Genomic DNA, 22812 nt, shown 5'->3' on the forward strand with positions numbered 1-22812 from the left:
CCAGCTTTGTGTGCAGGCTTTTCCCTCCTGGCTGGTGAGGGGGCAGGGAAGAGGAGTAATTTGCAATCTGTGTATCTTTTGTCAATACACTTGTGTCAAGTTCTGTATTTGTGGCATGCACAGAGCTAGATGTAGCAACATTGTGGTTTTATTTATTATTCAATACACATGGTATGTACAGTACGAATGGTTAGTATGTTGCTGTTATGGTACTATATTGTAACTAAATGTTAGTAGGCTGACACTATGGGTGCTGGCTTGAATGTGTCTACCTAAACTGGGACTAAACCTGCTGTTCCAAGGGTTTATGTATCCAGAGCACGGGGAGAGGCGGCAGTTCCTGCCCCAGAAAACTTGCAATCTCAATACAAGAAATAAACTCATAGGCTACATCTACACTAGAGAGCTTTGTAGACAAAACGGGTTTTGTTGACAAAACTCATGGAACATCTACATGCAAAATGTATTTTGTCGACAGAAACTGTTGACAAAAAAGCTGTGTAGATGCTCCAGGGGGAGCCTTTTGTCGACAGAGAGGGGCAAAAGATCTATCCACTTTTATGTATAGATGCAATCAGTCGACAGTTTTGTTGGAATATCTCTTCCGACTAACTTCTGTAGACATGTAGCAGAGGGGTAGCCATGTTAGTCTCTATCCACAACAACAATGAGAAGTCCTGTGGCACCTTAGAGACTAACCAATTTTTTGGAGCATAAGCTTTTGTAGGCAAAGAGCTGCTTTGTCGGATGCATCTCATTGTTTGTGGAGACAGATGCTTCTAGTGTAGACGTAGCCATAGATTTTAAGATCAGAAAGAACCATTATGATCATTTAGTCTGACTTCCTGCATATTGCAGGCCACAGAACCTCACTCACCTATGCCTATAATAAATCTCTAGCCTCTGGCTGAGTTACTGAAGTCCTTACAGCATGATTTAAAGCAGCAATGGGCAATGTAGGCTAGAAAGTGTGACTGTCCTTGTTCTCAGCATACTGCAAGATTGTTCCTTTTCTTAACCAAGACAGTCTTCTGAGACGGGGTAATTTTTCTAACTGCACTTGTATACCTAGAATTTGTGTGGTGTGGTGACTGAACTGTAGCAGTGCTTTGATTGGATGCAGATGGAGGGCAGGGCTCTTACCCTCAGTGTTGTGTGCCATCAACACACATCACATTTCATATACCCTTGCTTTATGTGTCACTTTAGTAATAGCAGTAGGAACAAAAACTATGTGGATGGAAGCCAGCAGAATCTGGCAACTCGGTGCATGGGCAACAGCAAACAAAATGTCTCACAGGCCACATATAGACCCTCCCAATGGGATGCGGGTTGCCCTCCAGTGGTTTAAAGACTTTAAGTTACAGAGACTCTGTCTTTTATGCTACAGGTTGAACTTCTCTGGTCCAGCACTCTCTCGCCCAGCAACATCCATAATCCAGCAGGATTTTAGTTAGCTGGATGACCACTTATCATGGGTGTGACCAAGTTTCCTGTGCTCCCCTAGTTTGTTTACAGCCACCAGTCCTGGCTCTTAGTGTTTTGTGCTGTTATTTAGCTGTAATTTACCCTGAAAGCTCTTCTCAGAGCCCGATAAGCAGTGGGAGTGTTGGTAAAACTGCTAGACAACATTGACCTCCTGTGGTCCAGCAAAGTCTCTCAGCTGGCACTGGCCAGGTCTTGAGGGTGCCAGACTAGAGAGGTTCAACCTGTACTGTGAACCTGGAAGTGCCCATGACACAGAGGAAGGCAACCCATGCCCTCACCCCAGGTTTCTGCCAATACGACCCAGGGAAAATTTCTCTCCAAACCTCAGATGTGGCACATAAGCAACATCTGGGCTAGGGGAGTGACTTGCACAAGATGCCTTGGCAAGGTAGGGGCTAAGTCGGAAATAGAATGTGTATCCCCTGGCTCCAGGACTATCCACTAAACCACCTTGCCCCTTTAAGTGTTTTTTACGCGACTGGAAACTCCTAATACAGACATGCTACACCATTTTACATTGGAATCAGACCCACAGGGCAAATCACTTTTTACACTGACGCAGTATGTATGTAGTGTAGTGTTCTGAACCAGTGCTGCTAGTTTGGTGCATCTGTACAGATGCGGGAAAACCCAGTGCAGACAAGCCCATAAATCAATGACTCTGGAAGCTGGAGGTTACAATTTAAATGAAGATGCTAGTAGGAGTGCCATAGAACTGTACTAGCATATCTTCCAGCCTTTCAGTCTTAATTATTTGTAGTTACACTTTATATGGGGCAACCTTTTCTAATTTGCCTTCAAATCTAACGTTAAATAGATAAAGATAAAGGCAATTCATGCATGTTTTACTAAATTCTGGTCCTTAAGAATTAGCAAACTGATCCTGAACAGAAGTCATGTGGTGTAAATCCTGTGCAGTGCTTGAAAATGGCAAAGTAAGAAAAAGCCTAGGCTTAAATGACAAAAACAAAAATAGACATGGGAATTTAGACATAGGATTTTATTCTCCATTGCTGTAAGACGACATTACTCTGAGAGTGAAATAGGGTTGTAAAGGCAGTAGATACAGCCACCAGCAAAATACGTTTGTAGAAGGCTGGTACAGCTTGAGTCAGACAGCGCCAAAATATGTAGGAGTGCACTGCATAGATCAATCTGAATGAAAAATCAAGCTCATCAGATTTAAATAATCAAATGATGTATTACAGGTTTTCCAAATTGTTATGTGTCTGGTGAGTTACATGCAGCCCCTATTTTAGGAACAGGTTTTAGTTGAATTATGTAACAATTTTCAATCTGGACTCAAAATTTTGACTGGTTTAAGACACACTCTAGATGTAAATTTTGTTTGTTGTGGCGCTACGGTGAAACTCCAGTCCCTGTGAAGAGTATGGAAATGTGCTAAGTGACATCATCTGACTAAAGAGACAGTCTCTGATCCTGTAAATCAGTACTAGAACATAAGTCTTCAGCTATCTGCTTCCATTAGAGATGCAATTAATCTACAACACCTGTCAGATTTCCTACGCATTTAATTTGGAAATTTTGTATTTGTTCATGTCTTCTGACATTGGCAGGGCCAGATGCCTCAGAGCGAATGGACGCAATAGGATAACTTACCAAGTGATCCATCCTGTGTTGTCATCCTTCTAGCACTTAGAAGTTTAGGGACACCCAGAGCATGGGGTTGTCTCCCTGACCATCTTGGCTGATAACCACTGACAGACCTATCCTCCAGGAACTTATTTGTGAACTCACTTATACTTTTGATCCTCACAACATCCCCTAGGCAACCGTGCGTTGTGTGAAGAAGTACTTCTTTATTTTCATTTAAAATTATCGCCTAGTCATGTCATTGGATGTGTTATGTGACGAAGTAAATCAGACTTTCTTATTTTCTCTTCACCATTCATATTAAAACGTCCGTCGTGGCCTCTTCTTTGGTTATCTCTTTTCTAAGCCGAACCGTCTCAGTCCTTGTTATCACACCTGATGTGGAAATTGTTCCAAGACCCTTTTTGTTGCCCTTCTCTGTACTTCTTCCAATTGGAATACAGGTTGCACCTCTTTGGTCTGGCACAGTCAGGACCTGACCGGTCCTGAACAAGAAAATTTGCCAGACCAGGGGAGGTTCCCTGCTATTGACCCCCAAACACCTGCTTCAGTTCCCCCTGTCCCCCCCCCCAACACCTGCTTGCCCACCTGCTGCGTCCCAGCTGGCCCAGGTGCTGGCTCCTGCCCTGTGGCCCCACACTGCTGCCACAGGGCTCTGGCCCTGGCCCCTTGCTGCTGTGGGCTGCCACAGGGCTCTGGCCCTGGGTTACTCATCTCTTTGCAAATAGCAGCTTGACCTTCCCCTCCCAGGCTCTCTGGTGCATGAGCATCCGTGGTCCTGCCAGACCACAGATGTTGCCAGACTAGAGTGCTGGCTTTGGAGGTGCAACCTGTATATCTTTTTTTGGGCTGGGGCAACCAGAACTGCTTGCAGTGTTCCGGTTGTGGTCATGCAATGGGTTTGTATAATGGCACTGTGATATTTTCCACCCTGTTATCTATGGGTACATCTACACTACCAAATTTTGTTTCCAAATATTGCCTTTGGTGACAAAACAGTGACAGAGATCACACTGCAATGTGACTTTTGTCAGGGGAAACACCCGGTTTCAGCAGCAAAAATCTTCCACCCTTATGAGAGACTTTTTTCTTTTCTTCTCCCTTTATTGTTGGCAAAAAGCCAGATAGACATGGCTGTTTGCTTCCACCAGTATCCCACAATGACTGCCCTGATGGCTCCACTCTGTGTTATGATCTCTGCTGCTCTGCAGTCATGCGGCCCACCCCTTCTGAAACTCTGGGAGGTATCTTACAGCTGAGTGTGCTGCTCCAGTTTGGGGAACCAATCATTGAAAACAAACCACTGCTCCTGTTCTGCCCTGCAGTAGGCGCACAGCCCAGGCAGACCGCTGCTGCTGGGAGGGTGGGTGACTGATGCTGTGCTGCATTGACACTCCTTAGCACGGAGGGTTCCCAGAGATTCCCATGATGCCACTCCCACAATCTGAGGATGCTATGAGAGAACTCAGAGGGAATCCCAAGAAGCGCAGGGATCAGTTCTGCCTTCCCACAACACTGCACTATGAGATGCCTACCTACGGTGCATTGCTCACACTGTTGATGATGGCACCTCCAGTGTGGACATGATCCATCAACAGAGGGACCAAGTGTGAACATCCTCTGGAAATGTTTGTTTTGCCAACTTTTGGATGTTGAACATAAGTTTTGTCAACAAAACTTGGTAGTGTAGTCGTACCCTATTTTTTTCCTAATGAATCCTAGCATTCTGTTAGCTGTACGCTGAGCAAGTGTTTTCAGAAAACCATCCACATCAACACCAAGGTCTCTTTCTTTGGTGAGAGTTAATTTAGAGCTTGTCATTTTGTATGTATAGTTGGGATTATGTTTTCCAATGAGCATTACTTTGCATTATCAACACTGAATTACATCTACTCTTTTGTTTCTCAGTGACCTAGTTTTGCGAGATCTTTTGGTAACTCTTTGCAGTCAACTTTGGACATAATTTTCTTCAGTAATTTTGTGTTGTCCTCAAAGTTTGATGTCTCACTCTTTCCCCCTTTTTTCACATCATTTACGAATAAGTTGAATGGCACTGGTCCCAGTGCAGATCTTGCTATTTACCTCTTTCCTCTGTGAAAACTGACCATTTATTCCCACCCTTTATTTCTTGTCTTTTCACTAATTACTGATCCATGAGAGGACCAGCCGTCTAAGCCCAGGACTGCCTACTTTTCTTAAGAGCTTTTGATGTGGGGCCTTGTCAAAGGCTTTCTGGAAGTCCATGTATACAGTATCCACTGGAGCTCTGCCCCTCTGACACTTGTTTGTCTCTGGCTCTTTTACTCTGTTATTTAGCCATGGGGCCATTTTCTTGTCCTGTTACTCTTATTTTATTTGTGGCATAGAGATAAAGTGTGAGAATTTGGGTCTCTATCATAGGGGTTTTTAAAGTGTTTTGATTACACTTTCAGGCGTTTCACTCAAACTGTTCCTTTTAATTTCCATTTAACTAGCCTCCTCATTTTTGTGTTATTCCCCTTTTTGAAATTAAATGCCTCTGTTTGCCAGGCAGCCCTGTTTGCAGAGCTGCCATCCTGCTTTCTCTCACCAGGGGCAGTTCTCTGTCAACAGAACAAGGTGTGTATAGATGCAATCTGTCAACATAGTGCTGTCAAGAGTGCCCCGTCGACAGTAACATGTCGACAGGTGTTTCTCGTGTAGACATAGCCCTAGTGTAGACATAGCCTATGATTGCTATTACTGAGTGGTTCAACAGTATTCACTTCTTGGACCAGATCCTGTGAACCACTTAGGTAAATTAAAATTCTATTGAGAGCAATTTCATGCTTGAATGGTAAGAGTATAGTAACAGAAGTACAACTGACCACCTGACCAGGATGGTGACAGTGATTGTGAAATGCTCACAGAAATTGCAGGTGCTACAAAAACAGGAAACCCCATAACAAAGGGGGATTTCTATTATCCCCATACTGACTGGAAACATGTCACCTCCGGATGCAATTCAGAGATGAAATTTGTTGACACCATAAATGACAACTTCCTGGACTAGCTAGTCCTGGAGCATGGAAGGGAAGAGACAGATTCTATGGCACAGTTTGAGTCAGTTAAGATTTTTTACTATATTTAAGTCTATGCTTTCTTTCATATAGAGGACCACTCTGACAGCAGCATGACTAACTTTATAATTCCTGTGTATTTTGTACCATAGTATTTCTGTGCCCTATTGATTATCATTGTTCCACCATAACAAACCAGCAGTCATGTAGCACTATAAAGACTAACAAAATAATTTATTATGTGATGAGCTTTCGGTGGCAGACACTGTTCTTCAGATCTGGAGATATAGCATTTCCAGTACAGACTGACATTTATATAACACAGAGGTCCAAAAAATTGAAATAAAACCTGACAAATCAGATACATAGAACTGAAAGAGGGGGTGGGATGAGGGCTCAACCCCTCTGACCCCGTGCAGCCCAGTTCAAATCCCTCCCCCTGCCCCACTCACCACCCCCGCTCATGGCTCCAGCTCAAAATCCCCAGCCCCCAGTTCAGATCCCCCCGCCCTGCTCGCCATCTGCACACGGCTCCAACTCACCCCCGACTCCTGCTCCTGGCTCAGGCTCTGGCTTACCACTCCTTACACGTGGCTCTGTCTCACCACACCTGTGCGCAGCTCTAGCTCAACCATACCAGCCCCTAGTTCAACTGCCCCCATGTGTGGCTTTGGCTCATCTCCACCCCCTGCCACCCTGCATTCCTAACCCACCCCAGGCTTAGCCCTCCCATGCCCCCAAATCACTGCCAGGCTTAACCCTTCCCAACGGCCCTGCCCCACCCCAGGACTTACCTTTTCAAAGGAGCTCCAGGTTCTCCTGCTGCTTCCCTGGCTGCAGAACATGCCAGGGAAAAAGCCACCCCCTGACTTATGTGAAATTCTATTTATGCAAGAATGCGTGGGGACCGCAACCCTCACATAAATTGAGGCACTACTGTACTCAGATTCCTAATGTCTGCTCTGCGCCCATTCATTCTTTGGTAAAGTTTGTCCAGTCATTTGGTTAAAGTGCTGCATGACTGCTCGTCTGTTTTGTTGGAATACAGACTAACATGGCTACCTCTCTGTTATTGTTCCACCATCTTTCTGTCCTATTATAGCAATAACTTGATTAAATAACAGGCCCTTGAGTTCATATGTCTCAGTAGTTAGACTTCTTGCATTTGTGTATAACCACTCCTAAAATCTGTTAATATTTAGTGGAATGCCTCTGTGTGATGCAATAGAATTGGCCCCTACTCATTTGACTGTTTCTCTTCAGCTCCTACCCTTACTCTTGAAGAACGAATACAATTATGGAAGAGCTAGTCAGATTATTCTATTGTGCCCCATCCAGCAGCCAGCGATAAAAGTGTCAGATAAATTCTGGCTGCAGAATCTGTAGCACGAGTAGTAATGTCTGAGTTAGAAATAACACAATTTGATTTTTGATTCCAAGGCTGAGTTAGGCTAACATGAGCACATGTGACAGGGAAGCCATCGAAGGGAATGTGCACAACTTCCCTGACTGGACTGTAAACTTTGAGAAATTTACTGGGCGGTGAGTGGCACGAATTCCAGGAGCTAAAGGGAATTAGTAAGATGAATCTTCAAGAAGTTTTTCTGGACGAGAATAAGTGTCATTTGAAGTAACCTGGCTCAGACCTTTCCTTGGAAGGGAAGTAAAGTCTTAGGGCTTGGATACCTGGGGAAAAATCTCGCAGTAGCTAACGTGCACTAGGAACTCTGACTTAGCTACTCCACACAAAGTAGCTAGTGCATTTTACATTCACACCCTAGTTTGCTAAGCACTCAACTTTCCACATAAAAATCCCTGGATGCTCTGAATGCTGCCTGGGGAGTGAATTTAAGGATTAGGGCACAGCTCTACAAAGACATCCCCTCTCCCAGCCCACTGAAATCAATGGGCGATTAGCTACCAAAGCCCTTTGGGGATTTGGGCCTCAATGCTTTGGCGAAAGATTTGGTTGTCCCTCTCATGGGCAGCTAAAGGGCTTCCAGTTCTCCATGAGAGTGACTGTCAGAGAACCCAGGTAATGCTTTTAGCCAGGGCCATGTTTATGAAGTCCAACTAACTGTAAATTGGTATTTTTAGATGTTAGCTCTGTTAGTAATTTTCTGCGTGTCGTTATTTCCTTCCAGCCTGGTTGAACTCACGCCTCCTGGGCTAGTCTATTGCAATTCCCTTTTGTTAAGTTTTATTAAGCTAATCTGTCGCCTTGTCTAGGCAAAGGCATTACCTAGAACTAACACTAAAATATAACACGTACGGAATAGAATCTAACGTGAGCACACCTGCACGTGGTGCTCACCATTACAGAGGAGTCCAAGGAGCCACTTTGAGCCATGATTAATTTAAACACTAAACATGTGGCAGCCGTAGAATTCTAGGGCTAGGTTCTGGCCTCTACTCCAGCTCCTCTATGCCGCTCAACGGTGGGCTGCAGGACTGGTAAAGAGGCCGCAGGGGGTCAGAGGAGTATTCCCCATGCAAAAGTGGAATGCAGGGCTGATGTAAGTGGCATTATGCAGCCTTCTCTGGCATGGGAATGATAGTGGAATGAGGCTTGAGGGACAAGCTTGCAGAACTCAGTGGGAGCACAGGGGGATGGCTGTCTGCTCTGCTTAATGGCTGGGAAAAAGCAAGTAAAGAATATCTGACATCATCGCTGACTCCATGAAAGAGTCAGCATTCCAGCAGCCATTCAAGGCAATGCAATAGTTTAGCCAGTTCTGACAAAACCTGTGCTTGCTGTCAATGACTTTGGAAAGTAATCCCTGCTGCTCCCATTTCCATCTTCTCCTACATGAACAAAGGGCCCATGAACATGATAAGAACTGCAGCCTCCCTCTGCCACCATCAGGCTAGGCCGTGGCATAGAAATGGCTGTGCTGGTGTAACTGCCGGCAGGCAGACTCAGCCCTGGGATCTCTACAGCTTAGAGCATGAGCCTCTACCATGGTCTAGGAGCCACTACATGGGGCAGTGAGCTATGTGACATTGGCGCGGATGGGAGAGCAGCTCCTGACCTTGCTGAGACCAGAATCCGTACTTGTACTGGTTGTTTCCCATGCGTGTGATGATGCTACCTCTGACCCACACACAGCACGTGCTAGTATTGGCTGGAACAGCAATCTGCAGGTTCTAATCATTCCTTGCAGAACCTCATGATGCTCTTCTTTTCAGATGGAGTCCTTGCAGGCTCAGCATTGTCATCCTTTCTCTTCAGCATATATATTTGAAAGCACTCACATGGACTCTGAGATGGACTTCTGCATATACTGAAGGCATTCAGATGCTTGTTTCTTTCAGCACCAGCATAGCCTCTCTTGTCATACAGCTGCCACAGGGCCTAGGGTGGGAGCTCTGGACTCTTGCCAATAGTGCTTTGGTATTTTAAAGGCCTGTGGGAGGCCAAGCTCCCTCTTCTTAGTCTCTTCCAAAAGACAGACACCCCGACTATCCAGTGCCCCAGCATTTAGCATTGTCTGGTAAAGCACTATTGCTGAAAACAACTATGTGACAAATCACTAGGTTTTGTGTCCTCCGAACTTAGCAACGCTGAAAACCGGAGTAATTAATGGCCACCAATGAAATGGTATATGCAAATAATGTGTTCTGATTGGTTGCATTTCAGGTGAATGAAAATTATTCATCTTATACGCCAAACTGATAAGGATTTTGTCCCTGCCTCTCTTGCTTCATGGCCAGTTTGGCATGTTACTTAGAAATCTTAAAGGAAAAGCGCTTGACTTTGTAACTCATGGCCGTTGCTTTTGTAATGCTTCCCACAGTGACTCAACAGTGTAAGAACCAGCTTCTGGGCAGATGGTTAGGAACCAGGGCACAAACTCCAAATTGGCTGTGAACTCTGTACTTAAATAGCACCAACTGTCAAGGAGAAACTCCTCAGGCACTATAACTTCCTTAACATGGGTCCTCAGATCGTCCCCAGAGCGCTCTGATGTATCTCACTGCTTTAGGGAGCGTACCTCTGTGGGTAGATGGCCCCTTACACCAAGCATCTCAGCAATATTCAAGTTGCTCCCAGTCCCAAGGACCAGTCACTTATCCCAAATCTGCTGCTTCTTAGATTTCACATGAAAGACCACACCTATAGCTGATTCCATAATTAATAAGCTCTATAAAGATGTAGTGAAAAGAATAAGGAGAAAAGAGTGATGCACAAGTGTGAAACTGTTAACCGTAGATACACAAAGGAATTACAATCTTACATTTTGAAAGGTGCTATAACCAGCAAACTCTATAAGCCCTTCAAGACTAACCAGCCTAAGCAGCTAGGGATCTCTTGCTTATGCCTAGAGTAACCTTGCTTCCCCCAGAGACCAGGAGGCTCAGGCATAACTATTTCCTTTTTCTTTTATTTATTTTTTGGGGTGGGGTTATCCCCTTCTTGCCACGTGCTCTGAGCTGAAAACTCAGCTGATGGGAAGATTCCTCTTGAATGACCCATTTTCATGAGGAGGAGAGCAGAACAGCAAAGGCTTTTGTCCTCTGATGGTATGTCAGGAAATGCTGGTTGTGATGAGCCACAGGGTCTTTCCTTCTGTGAAGGGCTTAGCACCTTCTATTGCAGATTTGCCCTTCACACTAATTAATATTGCTCTTCTCTCTGGTGGTTTACACAGTCACAGAGGCTCAAATATTATCATTCAAATATTACCTTACAATATGGGCTACAGATGTCATAACTGAGATTAAAGAATGCAACAACGCACAAACATTCACTAAAATTTAAATATAATCCAATACTTGTTATAACAATGCTAACACAAAGGAGAGTGAGAAACAGTTAAATGTAATATTTCTAATATTCACAAGCTATTGTCTTGCAAACCCAAACATCAGCTTTAAATCCTCCCTCGTCTCTCCTCACAAGAATTCCTAGATTGAATATTTATTAGCAAAATATGATCAGGATTTGAGTAATACTGCATATTTATCAGATTAACTATTCCATCAGTTTGTGCTGCTCATCACATTTACTGTTCACACCATCCATTCCTAATAACAGTGTATCTTTTGACTTCAGATGGTTGTGGACCCAATAATTTATTGTCCATGGAAGCAAGTATTCACCTCGGCTTCACTAGATGAATGAAACTTGGTATAAACCACAAAGTCAGCCTGTGCTTAGTAGACAGCAGATTGTTAGTGTACAGAATGGCAGTAAATACACCTTTAAACTGAAACACTTTAAAAACACTGTGGGTGACAGTTGTGTTTTCAAGACCAGGGTTTGCTATTTACCAATGGCTAGCTAGCAAAAAGTCCTAAAAAGCACCATAGCCACTGTATCGCTATATATATTCTCCACAGACTCTCTTAACACTGCCTTCTTTGGAACTCACTGCAATAATCCCATTAACTGTGTTTAGCTTTAGTTTCATCCAGGCATAGCTTTAAGCATGTGAGTGACCTCATGAACTTCGATGGGACTACTCAGATGCTTAAAGCTGAGCATGTGCTTGAGCTTGTTGCTGATTCAGAACCTTTACTGGGCATGTGGTGTCTCATGGGGCTCCCCAGCATGTATTTTATAAGAACTGCCCGCATTTTCAAGCCATTTAAATCCAGCGGTGTTTGACCATTGGTAATGGCTGAATGTTTCTTTTGAACAGACCTCCCTTGCTTGGAACAGAAGAAAAGAATTAGTAACCGAGCATGCTGTCTCTTTGCCCCTCCTCCACCTCCGTTATTTCCACCACCATTTTTCAAACAGGGCTGGAATTCTGTAAGTATTTATTGGGAGTATTTCTCTCACCTTCCTTATATTTTTTTAAAGACTTGTGTAGCCTTTCTTAGCACTTTCTGGTTGTTGTAGTCCACCACTCCCATCTCCCATCTTGTGGCGTGGGATAGCTCAGTGGTTTGCACATTGGCCTGCTTAAACCCAGGGTTGTGAGCTCCATCCTTGAGAAGACCATTTAAGGATCAAGGTGATGGGGGACAGGGATGGTGCTTGGTCCTGCCAAGAGAGCAGGGGACTAGACTCAATGACCTCTTGAGGTCTCTTTTAGGTCTGTGAGATGTGTACTTTTATTTATCTCACCACACAGTGCAGCAACAGGAAGGAAATGCACTTTATTGTTATCATTTTGAATGGATGCTATCTCCATCTCCAATTGTTAGTGGGACAGTCCATGGCTTTAAGTAATCTGATATTGACTCAATTCCCCCATCTTTGTTTGCTTTGGACAAATAGGTCAGCTGGCACAGCTCCCTACTGCATTTCCATCAGCTTTTCCTCAACACTAGGACCCAATCCACTTCGCATCCCTGCCTCCAGTAATAAAGCTCATCAGAGCATTCACTGTGCATGGAATTCCTGCTTTGGATCAGAGCTGTGCAGCTATGATCTTTACTCAGTGAGATGAATTGGCTCTGGGCCTTTCTTATGACATCAGTGTTTCTGTGTGCTTACAGGTATCACCAGCCTACACAGGGTCCCACGCATTTTCTACCCAAAAGCAAGAATTTTCACATTGGTCTCTTGTTAGTTTTTCTTTCTGACTAACCCACAACTATTGTGAGCTATTTTTCTTTGAGACCCAAGGCAAATACTCTGAGGATTTCCAATACTACAAAAGTTATTGTATTGTACTGATATCTTAGAATCATAGAAATATAGGACTTCGTCAGATCATCTTGCCCATACCCTTACATTGAAACAGGATTTCACCTTGGACATGTTGTCAATAATGTATAGAGGATGGCCGTGTCTACACGAGCCCCAAACTTCGAAATGGCCACGCAAATAGCCATTTCGAAGTTTACTAATGAAGCGCTGAAGTGCATATTCCCATCAGCTCATGGGAATAAGGGGACTTCGAAGTAGGCGGGGTCCTTTCGAAAAGGAGCCCCGTCTGGACGAGACGCGCGGCGGCGAGGCGCGTCAATTTCGAAGTGCCGCGGCCGCCCGCATGCTAATGAAGCGCTGAATATGCATTTCCGCGCTTCATTAGTAAACTTCGAAACGGCCATTTGCGTGGCCATTTCGAAGTTTGGGGCTGGTGTAGACGTAGCCAATGTGATCTAAATCCTTTGAAGCGAATGTTAAAATGCCCATTGGATTTCAATGAATTTTTGGTTAGGTTTACAGCACTTCTCCCATCAAACTGATGAAGCAAGAACGTTCTAATATTCTGAAGCTCTGGGAAATGCTTAGAATGAGTGTACTTTATTCTTTGTTTAGTCATTAGTCATCTACAGTACTTAGAAACTAGTGTTGAAATCCTGTATAGTCTGAAGTAGAGACATTTTTCCTGTAGGCATACCTTATCTTTATCTTATTATTAAAAATGTATATAAAACTAATTGCTGTGTTCCTCGGATCCTCCTGAACTGACCTCCGATATTCCCTCCTGAGGGGTTTTCAGCAGCAGCATGTTGCTTGAGTTCTAAACTCTTGCTTCAGGAAAGGATCTTCGCTTGAAGACCCATTTTGCTAACCTCAGTTACTCCATATCATTCTTATGCATTTCAGTATTAGTATTCTTGGGTGTGTCTACACTTGCATTCCTCTTTCAAAAGAGGTATGCAAATGCGGTAAATTGAAAATGCACACGAGGTACACATTTGCATATGCAAGACCTCATTTGCATATTCTAATTTCGAAAAGCCCTTCTTTTGAAAGAAGAAAGCCAGTGTAGACACTGCTCTTTCAAAAGTAAACCACTCTTCGAAAGAATCTTTCTTCCCTTTATTTAATGGAAAGAAGGATTTTTTCTTAGATGGGGTTTACTTTTGAAAGAGCAGCATCTACACTGGCTTTCTTCTTTCGAAAGAAGCCCTTTTGAAATTAGAATATGTAAATAGGACACTGAATATGCAAAGTCATGCCTTATTTGCATTTTCACTTTACCTCATTTGCATATCTCTTTCGAAAGAGGAGTGCAAGTGTAAACACACCCCTTGTGACACCAGGTATTAAGCAAGCCGGTTTGCCAATACCAGCCAGTTGATGGCCAAGTGCTGTGGCTCAGAGAGCCAGCCCCAGTGTTGTGCTCAAGATTTTTTAACTGATACTCTAGTTTTCCCCTCTCTGCCTTAATAATAAGCTACCGTGCTGGGCCCTGGTGCATGTGCAAACGAATACAGTTTGTGCTCATGTAGGACTTTATTCAATACCTGCTGAAGTAAATAGATTTTCCACGGATTTTTAAAGGACTTGGATCTGGCCTGTAATGAATGAGTATCTGCCCTATTAAGTATCACTACAGAGAAGTGTGCTCAGCCCAGAGCACAGGTGAATGCAGTTTGTATTATTAGAGCAAAGAGGCTATTTCTGGTCTGTGCTTTTGCCCATAAATTGTGCCTGTAGGGAGCAGAGTCAAGTTTAAGAATAGATTTGAGTCCCACACTGGCTGAGAGAGCATGCTATGGTGTTAGCACACTGTTATGACAGTGCTGCTAAAAGGGAGGATGAAAGACAGGATGGGACAATATACTGATGTGATGATAATTAAGCATCAGTTAAGAGAAAAACCATGAGCCTGAACTGGATCCTTGTGAGTGGGTGAAATTAAATGCCCTACAGATTGGTTGGTCATGTAAAATCATGGAATGCTAGGACTGGAAGGGACCTTGAGAAGTCATCAAGTCCAGTCCCCTGCATGCACAGCAGGGCTTATCACTGTATCTGACAGATTTTTCTTTTTTTAATCTATTTGTCCCAGATCTCTAAGTGGCTACCCTCTCCAGTATTGAGCTTGCAGCCCAGGGTTTAGCAGCCTGATGCTTGGGCTTCTGAGCTATCCCTCCCCCCCAGTCATTTCCCTGTATGAGCTTTACTGATGTGCGTGTATGTATTTCTCTATTCTTTTGTTTAGCAGCTGCTTACTCATGATACAAAAAATCTGTGTCAAGAACTTAAGATAACACAAGCTTCACATGAACCTGAATTAGACTGCCCTTCAGGGCCTCCTGGCCCCCAGGTGAGTACTGTATCTCTCACAACACACTTCCATGCTCTGATCTTGTTGTAAGCTCTTTACAAAACTCTTTCAGTTTTTGAAAATATTTAATTTTTCATTATATTTAAAGCTAAGGTTTAACTTTTTTAAAGTTATCATAAATAGTATATTTGTCTGTTACCTTTGCCTTACACCCTCCAGACAAAGACTTGACTTTGCACTTTCTTTCATGTATTTTAAGTCAGCCTAAAAAAGGCTTGACTCCTATAACCTCCATGGAAATTTCAGGAGCCATCATGTCAAGCCTTCATCTGGTTTCTATTGGTTTTCTTTTAATATTGGTCTCTGTTGTTTTTCTACTGGAGGACCAAGAGCCCTAGGAATGAGTATTCTAGCAGATCCTTTTCTCTGTTTAGAAACCTGCCAGTCAACAGGAAACAGTAGGAACCAGCTGAAAATTTTCCACAGGAATTTTCCCTAGGTAATCCTTCTAGGCATGGAGAATTGGATAATATTCTTGCTAGAATAGTACAGTGTGGATCCAGTATTGGCTGGTGAGTGGCAAAAAGTTCCCCCTCAATATTGAGTGGAACATTTCCACATGGTGGGCTGCTGATGTCGAGAGAATGAAAGTCTGGGTCCAAGAGTTGAACAGTGTTTCGCACACATCAGCACAGACCACGAAGCCTCAGAGACCTCACAAAATGGTGTGTTTTGCAAAGGTGATTTCTGCACAGACACCGACAAATGCCGTATTAGGAGGAAAGGGCCCCACTGCTGATCTAAACTGATGCAGGTTTATTTTAGTGAAATAGCTGTGTGATCAATTAAATACTTTTAAAGGCAATGTGTTGCAGCAGCTAGGGCACTGAGCTGATACTCAGGAGACCTGGTTTCTCTTTCTAGCTCTGCCACTGACTGGCTTTGTGATATTGGGCAAATAACTTCATTTTTCTGTGCTGCTTCTTCCCCTCCCAGTCTTTGTCCAATTAGCTGGTCAAGAAGAGAGTCAGGAATTTCATGACAGAACCTTTTGGTCCTTTTTTTAAATGAAATTACCTGAAAAATATTCCTCCTAGGAAAAGCTTCTGCAATTCAGAGTGACATTTTGATCTGGAAACGTGGTTTCATGGAAGAGTATCGGAGGGGTAGCCGTGTTAGTCTGGATCTGTAACAGCAACGAAGGGTCCTGTGGCACCTTATAGACTAACAGAAAAGTTTTGAGCATGAGCTTTCGAAAGCTCACAAAAGCTCATGCTCAAAACTTTTCTGTTAGTCTATAAGGTGCCACAGGACCCTTTGTTGCTGTTTCATGGAAGAGAAATTCCAGTTTCCATTCAGCATTAATTGTAAATTCTTTGGGTCGGGGTCATCCCTTAGAATGTCTAGCAACAACTCTTTCAGTGCCTAGCATAACAGGTCCTTGATCTAGGCTATGGGCCTCTAGACAATACTGTAATGCAAATGATACTCAAAAGTGTATTATACCACAGTAAAATCTCACTCATGTATATGTATGGCTGGGAGATCTTTTGCAAATCACTGCGTTTTACAGATTAGTAAGTGCAAAAAACACACATTTAAAAAGCAATGGTAATGGGCTTTGTTCAAATAGAGTTTAGTTATTATAATTACTTACACAATATTACTTCATAGCAAACTACTACCTATTCTGTAATGAATGTATCTTGTACATAAAAAAGGTCTTATTTTAGGAGATGTCCTTATGGTACCCCATCATATCTTTGCTGAGACATGGAGTGAGGCAGACCTATTTTGTGTATGGTGTGTATAGATTAGTGGCATACAAATACTCATGGTTCTCTTGTACTATATTGAGCAGTGTCTTATGTATATTATTATACAGTCCCATAATGTTCCAAAGGATTTATGAAGCTGCAATATGTAGGAAAGATGGAAATAGTTATTTCAGTCTAAATATAGAACTTCTGAAAAATGGAATACATCAATTCTGTCTTTCACTAAAAGAGCAATAATACTGAATATGATGGTCTACAAAGACCATGGACACAAATGGCACTAGGAAAATGGCTGAAGAATTTATTACACTTATTTTCTTATTGTGCTTGAATACAGTTGTCTGGCAGGTCTTACTATAAACATGGGGTAGCATCTCCCTTGGAATTTTTAATTATAAACTGGCAATCCTCTGGACAATATAATTTCAGCTGTTGGGAAATGGAATGGAACTTCTGGTACTTTTTAAAAAAAACCAAAGTCTAAGATTTGAGCGACTATCACTTTTTTTTTTTTTTTTTTGTAACTTGGATGTTCCTAATGTGAGTCAAACTGAATGTTGTCTACAGAATCTGAGATGAATTTTACCTTTTCATTTTATACACACATAGGAAGCCAAATTCTACTCTTGAGTTGCACCACTGTAAATCTGAAATAACTCCACTGAATTCCAAGTAGCAATAGTTCAATGTAACTGACAGTAGAATTTGACCTTATTCACACACCAGGATGATTAGTTTACAGTGTGTTTTTGGATGGTATAATTACTACAAGACAAACAGGCAATATACAAAATTGAAAAAAGTCATTTGTGGTGGGCACAAAGTCCCTCGCTTTAAAGGCTCAGGGGATATCCTCCCCTGGCCAATTTTTAAACATATCTGCCTTCTGCTGTATGCTAAAATGAACACCGTAACTTTTCATAATCTTTCTGATTTGGGACTCAGTCTCACCTGGTTTAATGGTAGAGGTGGATTCACCTGAAGTGACCAAATCTCTCCACCTTCTTCAGTTAAAACTCTAAATCAACATCTGGTGTATCAGGGAAAGCAGTTTCAAAAGTTCCTTCTTCAGAGCATTAGTCCTTAACAATGACTGCTAGGTTATATCATCATTGACCGTGACCTATGTCCTGTTGACCAAAGCCAGAGTAATGATCGCAAGTGTAACTTCAGGGAAATTAGAAATTAAATAGTTTGATAGAATTTTATGGCCTGATATTTGAAGAGAACAGGCCAGCTTTCCCAGAGAGAGATGTACCTTTCATTGTTCCACTTGTTAAAAAGAATCCCCTCAAATCCCAATTAGCTAAAAGATAGCTTTAGTCAGAGTTAGACATCAGCAGAATGAGAGAAATTTATACCAGAGATAGTAAGACCTATAACTTACTTTGAGATTTAATTAAACAGAATTTTTGAGGGACTCAAAATGTTTTGCAAAGTATTTTGAAACTCCTCATTCAAAAATACTTCAAAATAGTAGTTATGCAAATTGTATTTCAGAGCACCACATTTCATCTTCATCCCATGAATGTAACGAGACTAAACCAAATATTTAGTCTTTTTGTTACACTATAAAGAGTCCAATATAATTTGTTTTGCAACTATTTGTAAAAAAATGAAAGTTGGATTTTGCCATTAGAAACCCTTTTTATCAATTCACTAAAAAGAGAAGGTCTTAACATCACAGCAAAATTTCCATGAACAGGGATTTTCAGCTTGGAGATTTTGAGCCCTACAGTTAGCAGCCATCTTACATTTCTCTTATTGTTAAGTGGACAGAAGGTTCTGGCTAGGTGGGAAGGAAGTTGCAAGAGGTGGGAGATCTTGATAAAAAAAAAAGGGAGCTGCAGTCATGAAAAGGTCGCAATGTCCTGTCCAAGATAACGTGTTAGAAACTTTATTGCAGAAGACACCACTAGATCATCCTGTGTATTTCAGGCCACCAATACCACCCAATCCATACACTAAAGTCAACAACCAAAATTAAACCCAAGTATTACAACCCAGAGGAGACTATTAGGGGACTAGATCATTTGGAGAGAATTGGAGGGTCTGAGATGCGCTCATGCCCAAAACATTGGTAACGGCAGGGAAAATAAGGAACTCATTGCAGTGATTTCATTCTGAAAAAAGGTTTATAGAAGGTCACAGTTTCCCATGATAATGTTTTTTGCAAAGCCTAATTAATGAATTTTAGACTGTTCAATTTACAGTCACTGGTCAAACAGATCTGCTCAGTTTGGTCCTTTAGCACCTACGCTAGTTTCAGCATTCTCTCAATCTTTGGTTCTCTCGCATTCCATCAGCTTCCTTGACGTTTGGCCCCCTTCACTCCTTTTCTTGCTATTCCTTACCCACCTCCAAAATGCCCTTTCTGCATTCTCCTCACTAGGCGTCTCCACTTCTTGCCACTCAGTGATGCTGCAGCACTAACATTTAAAGAGGAGCCTGAACCAGACTTCCAAACACCCGTGAACTTGGGTGAAGTCACTTTCCAGAAGAACTCTGTTTTCAGGACAGATGGGTGGACAGAGCTCAGGGGAAAGGAAACAACAAATGGATATTTTCTTTTTATATAAGTTCCTTCAATTTCCTTCATAGGGCCCACAAGGAATTCCTGGTGCAATGGGACCAAAAGGGGAAAAAGTAAGTGCCAACTCTTTTGGAGTTTTAGTGTTTGTTTGTAGGATAAGGAAAAGAGAGAGAGAGAAAGCAGGTGATAGGGGTTTTCTTTAGCTTTGGGTTGTTTTGTTGGCAGAGTGGGGAATTGTTAGTCTTCTAGGTACCATAGGACTCCTCATTATGTTTCAAGTGTTTGCTGAATGGGGGAACACTGCTGAACTGGGATTCATGTATCATGAAGATGCCTTTTATTCTGATATGTAAATACTATCTACTTTAACTCAAAGAGCAAACTCCAAGACACATGGATCTCCCCAATTCACTTTTTAACTACATTAATTTATCAGCGGCTGTTCTTCACTTGGTATCTGCATCACTAATTTTTTTTTCTCATGCCAGGGGGAAATTGGCAGACCAGGAAGAAAGGTATGAATCAAAGCTTATAGAGTCTGGTTCATGCACAAGCCTCGTAAGACGACATGTGGTAGTTGTTAGGTGTAGATCCAGACCTGAGTTAAATTAAATTAAAGGGAAGTTTAACCTGGCCATGTATAGCAAAGTTCAGTACACAGCTTAGGCTATGTGTTGTTACCTTTCTATGGACTGATGACTGATTGGAGTTAATTTGAATTCTGTGTAAAAATGAATGACAAGTTATGTTTCCATCTACACTTTTAAGACACTAGAGAATAACCTGAGGTAGGTATTTCTGCCCAGAAGAAGTAGACTTGGGGAACAGTTATAAAAACTATTTAAAAAAATGGAAATTACAACTCTGACTGACCCACCGAGAAATACAAGCCTATGTCAGCCACTCATTGATAATAGGGTGCAATTTAAACACCTTACTGCCAAAAGAGAAATAACTCTTAGCAATTATATCTGAGGGGTTCTGGCACCAAAATGATATGCTGACTACAGCCTGGCATTTGCTGACAGGAGAGCTGTGCTCTATTGCTGACAGCATGTGCCCCTAAAAGTCAGGATATAAAATATTTCATCTCACTGACTAAGTGCTTCCATTTTAATGTAATTAATTTTCAAAAGAAGCCAAAAAATCCTCTGCAGGATGAAATCAGAGAGCTGCAGATATTAGATCATTCTACCAAGAAAAGAGTCACTGTTTAAATCATACACAAAAATATTCTAATAAGAGGCACATATCAGTCATACAAATTAATGCAAATGATGTAATTATAAGATAGATACAGAATTGTTTAGATTTCAGATGCCACATAGAAATGAAAGAAATGTGTCCTCAAAAATCATATTGAGAAGGCATATCTTAGCTATTTGTTCTTTTGATTAAAATAATCAGACCTCAAAAGAGGAGTGGGTCCAATTTCAGTCCTAGAATAAGCAGGCAAACCTACTGAGTGAAAGCTGACTGGCTTATTCCAAGATTTACTTTTAGCCTGAGTGGTTTTGGTCAAAGTTTTAAGGCCAGCTCCTCTGCTGGTTTAAATGGATGTAGCTCCAGGATGTAGTCCTAGAATTGTTTTACAAGTATCATAGTAATAATTAATGAAATATATCAATATGATAGAACAGCATTTAAAAAAGAAAGTAAAATGAATCTATAGAAATGCAGTGTTTAGTAAATACGATGGCTCTAGTTCTGTTCTTCCCTACTGTATATTTGATTTGTCTTGGGGTATCTCTTGATTGGGTTACTTTTGATTTAAACAGGCATGAGAGTAGAATTTGGTTTACTAATCCTGTTTTCAAGGATGAATATTTTAAGTTGCATGTAGATTTCTTCCATCATGGATCTACTTCTATGTATTAGTATATATTTTTGTTTCTCAGCGTCCAAACTTCCCTTCTTAGAAACAACAGAATGCATACTATGGCTTTCTTGGGATTAAAAATAAGGACAAAATGATATATCAGTTGCCTTTTTTTTTCTTGAAGATACTATAGTGAAGATATTCAAATACCTCTTCTTTATTTGCATCTCCTCTGGACAGAACCCTGTGTGCTGGAATGATAATATTTTATGATTTCCTTTTAAGGGTAGACCAGGTCCTCCAGGTGTCCCTGGAATGCCAGGACCAATTGGATGGCCTGGGCCAATGGGACCTAAGGTAACACTTAAACACTTTTATGACATGAAGTTTGTATCTGTTGAGCAGAATGGGTAATATTTTGTCTTGTCCTTTGGGAATTAAAGCATGTTAAATGAAAATTGCCAAATCAAGTGTATCGTGGGTCTGGAACAATTTTATAGTGTGTGTGGTGGTGGGGCGGGGGTGGCTACATGCCCCAGAAAGAGCGGTGTCTTCAGCAGAAGGGGCAGGGCCAAGGGCAGTCAGCCCTGCACATGCGCAGAGCAGAGCACTTGCCCCCAGCCAGCCCTGAAAAGCCTCACGGAGCAGCAGACTGACACTCCCAATGTGTTTCAAAGGGTCTTGGAGCTCCTGGCTGCCGCTGCTGCTACTGAGACAGCAGTGGCAGTCAGGAGCTCCAAGCCTCTTTGAAACACTGGGACCCTATGCTATTGCCCGCTCCTCCCCGCCATTCCCATCGGCAGTGCTGCCTTCTAGCATGCACGAGGTTGGTCATTTTCCTCCGTGGTCATTCAGTTATTGCTTTCTTTGGACATAGGTTTCTATTTGGATGCTTCCAGGTAACCCATTCATGAGATACCAGTGGAAGGGACCAAGATCTGAGTGTACACGGATCAGAGTTTTGAAATACAGCTTCATGGTTATGTTCGTCAGTCACAATAAAAGTTTTGCTGTATTGTCTTTTTTTCTGGAGACATGAGATTTTATTTCAGTATCAACAAGGTGCTAATTATAGTGCCTATTCTTTGTAAACTGCATAGAGAATGATGGGACAAGCTTTGGGTTTGCTACAATGGAGTGATCATTATGCAGAAGCTCTAGTGTCCTCCTTCACTGAACGCCATCCTACCTACGAGATGCACCTCTTTCAAAATAGATGAGATTGATGTGCTTGTAAATGTACTTCTCCATTCCAAGATGACCATGTCTCTCTTCAATAATCCAGTAAACTGTTATGCAAAAGGATCACACAGAGCCATCAAAAAGTCAAACGATATAACAGGCACCTCAAATTCTGCAGTTATGTCTTGCTTTTTCTGTAAGGAGAAGCTGCAGCATCTTGGAGGCAGTGGGAGGAGAACTGTTGCTAAATGATGACAGTGGAAGGTTTCCAATTCCAAACCAGCCTTGAAAAGGCAAGGCTTCCTCCAGCTGTTGACTGGTAAAAAGTTAGGTCAGGATTATCTTGCTACTGTACATGGTAGTGTCCATATTTTCAACTAACCTGCACAAAGCCACAGCAGTCAATGGCTCAGGGCTCCATTTGTTGTGGAGTTGGAGA

The 22812-nt window shown here is 42.2% G+C and overlaps 1 protein-coding gene across 5 annotated transcripts in view; it reads left to right on the plus strand.

The window, feature by feature from the left end:
• Nucleotides 1-22812, plus strand: part of COLQ (collagen like tail subunit of asymmetric acetylcholinesterase) — an 84493-nt gene that overhangs the window by 29229 nt on the left and 32452 nt on the right. For 2 of the 5 annotated variants that reach the window (XR_012644040.1, XM_074984541.1), the window contains exons 2-6: nt 11786-11898; nt 14996-15100; nt 19441-19485; nt 19861-19887; nt 21477-21548. Coding sequence is in view for 4 of the 5 variants with exons in the window: in XM_074984541.1 (XP_074840642.1) it covers nt 11786-11898; nt 14996-15100; nt 19441-19485; nt 19861-19887; nt 21477-21548 (362 nt within the window). In the remaining variant the exon portion in view is untranslated. The other 3 variants (XM_074984544.1, XM_074984545.1, XM_074984542.1) reach the window with 3 other exon arrangements.

This window comes from Carettochelys insculpta, chromosome 2, assembly GCF_033958435.1.
Source record: "Carettochelys insculpta isolate YL-2023 chromosome 2, ASM3395843v1, whole genome shotgun sequence".
Lineage (NCBI taxonomy): Eukaryota > Metazoa > Chordata > Testudines > Carettochelyidae > Carettochelys > Carettochelys insculpta.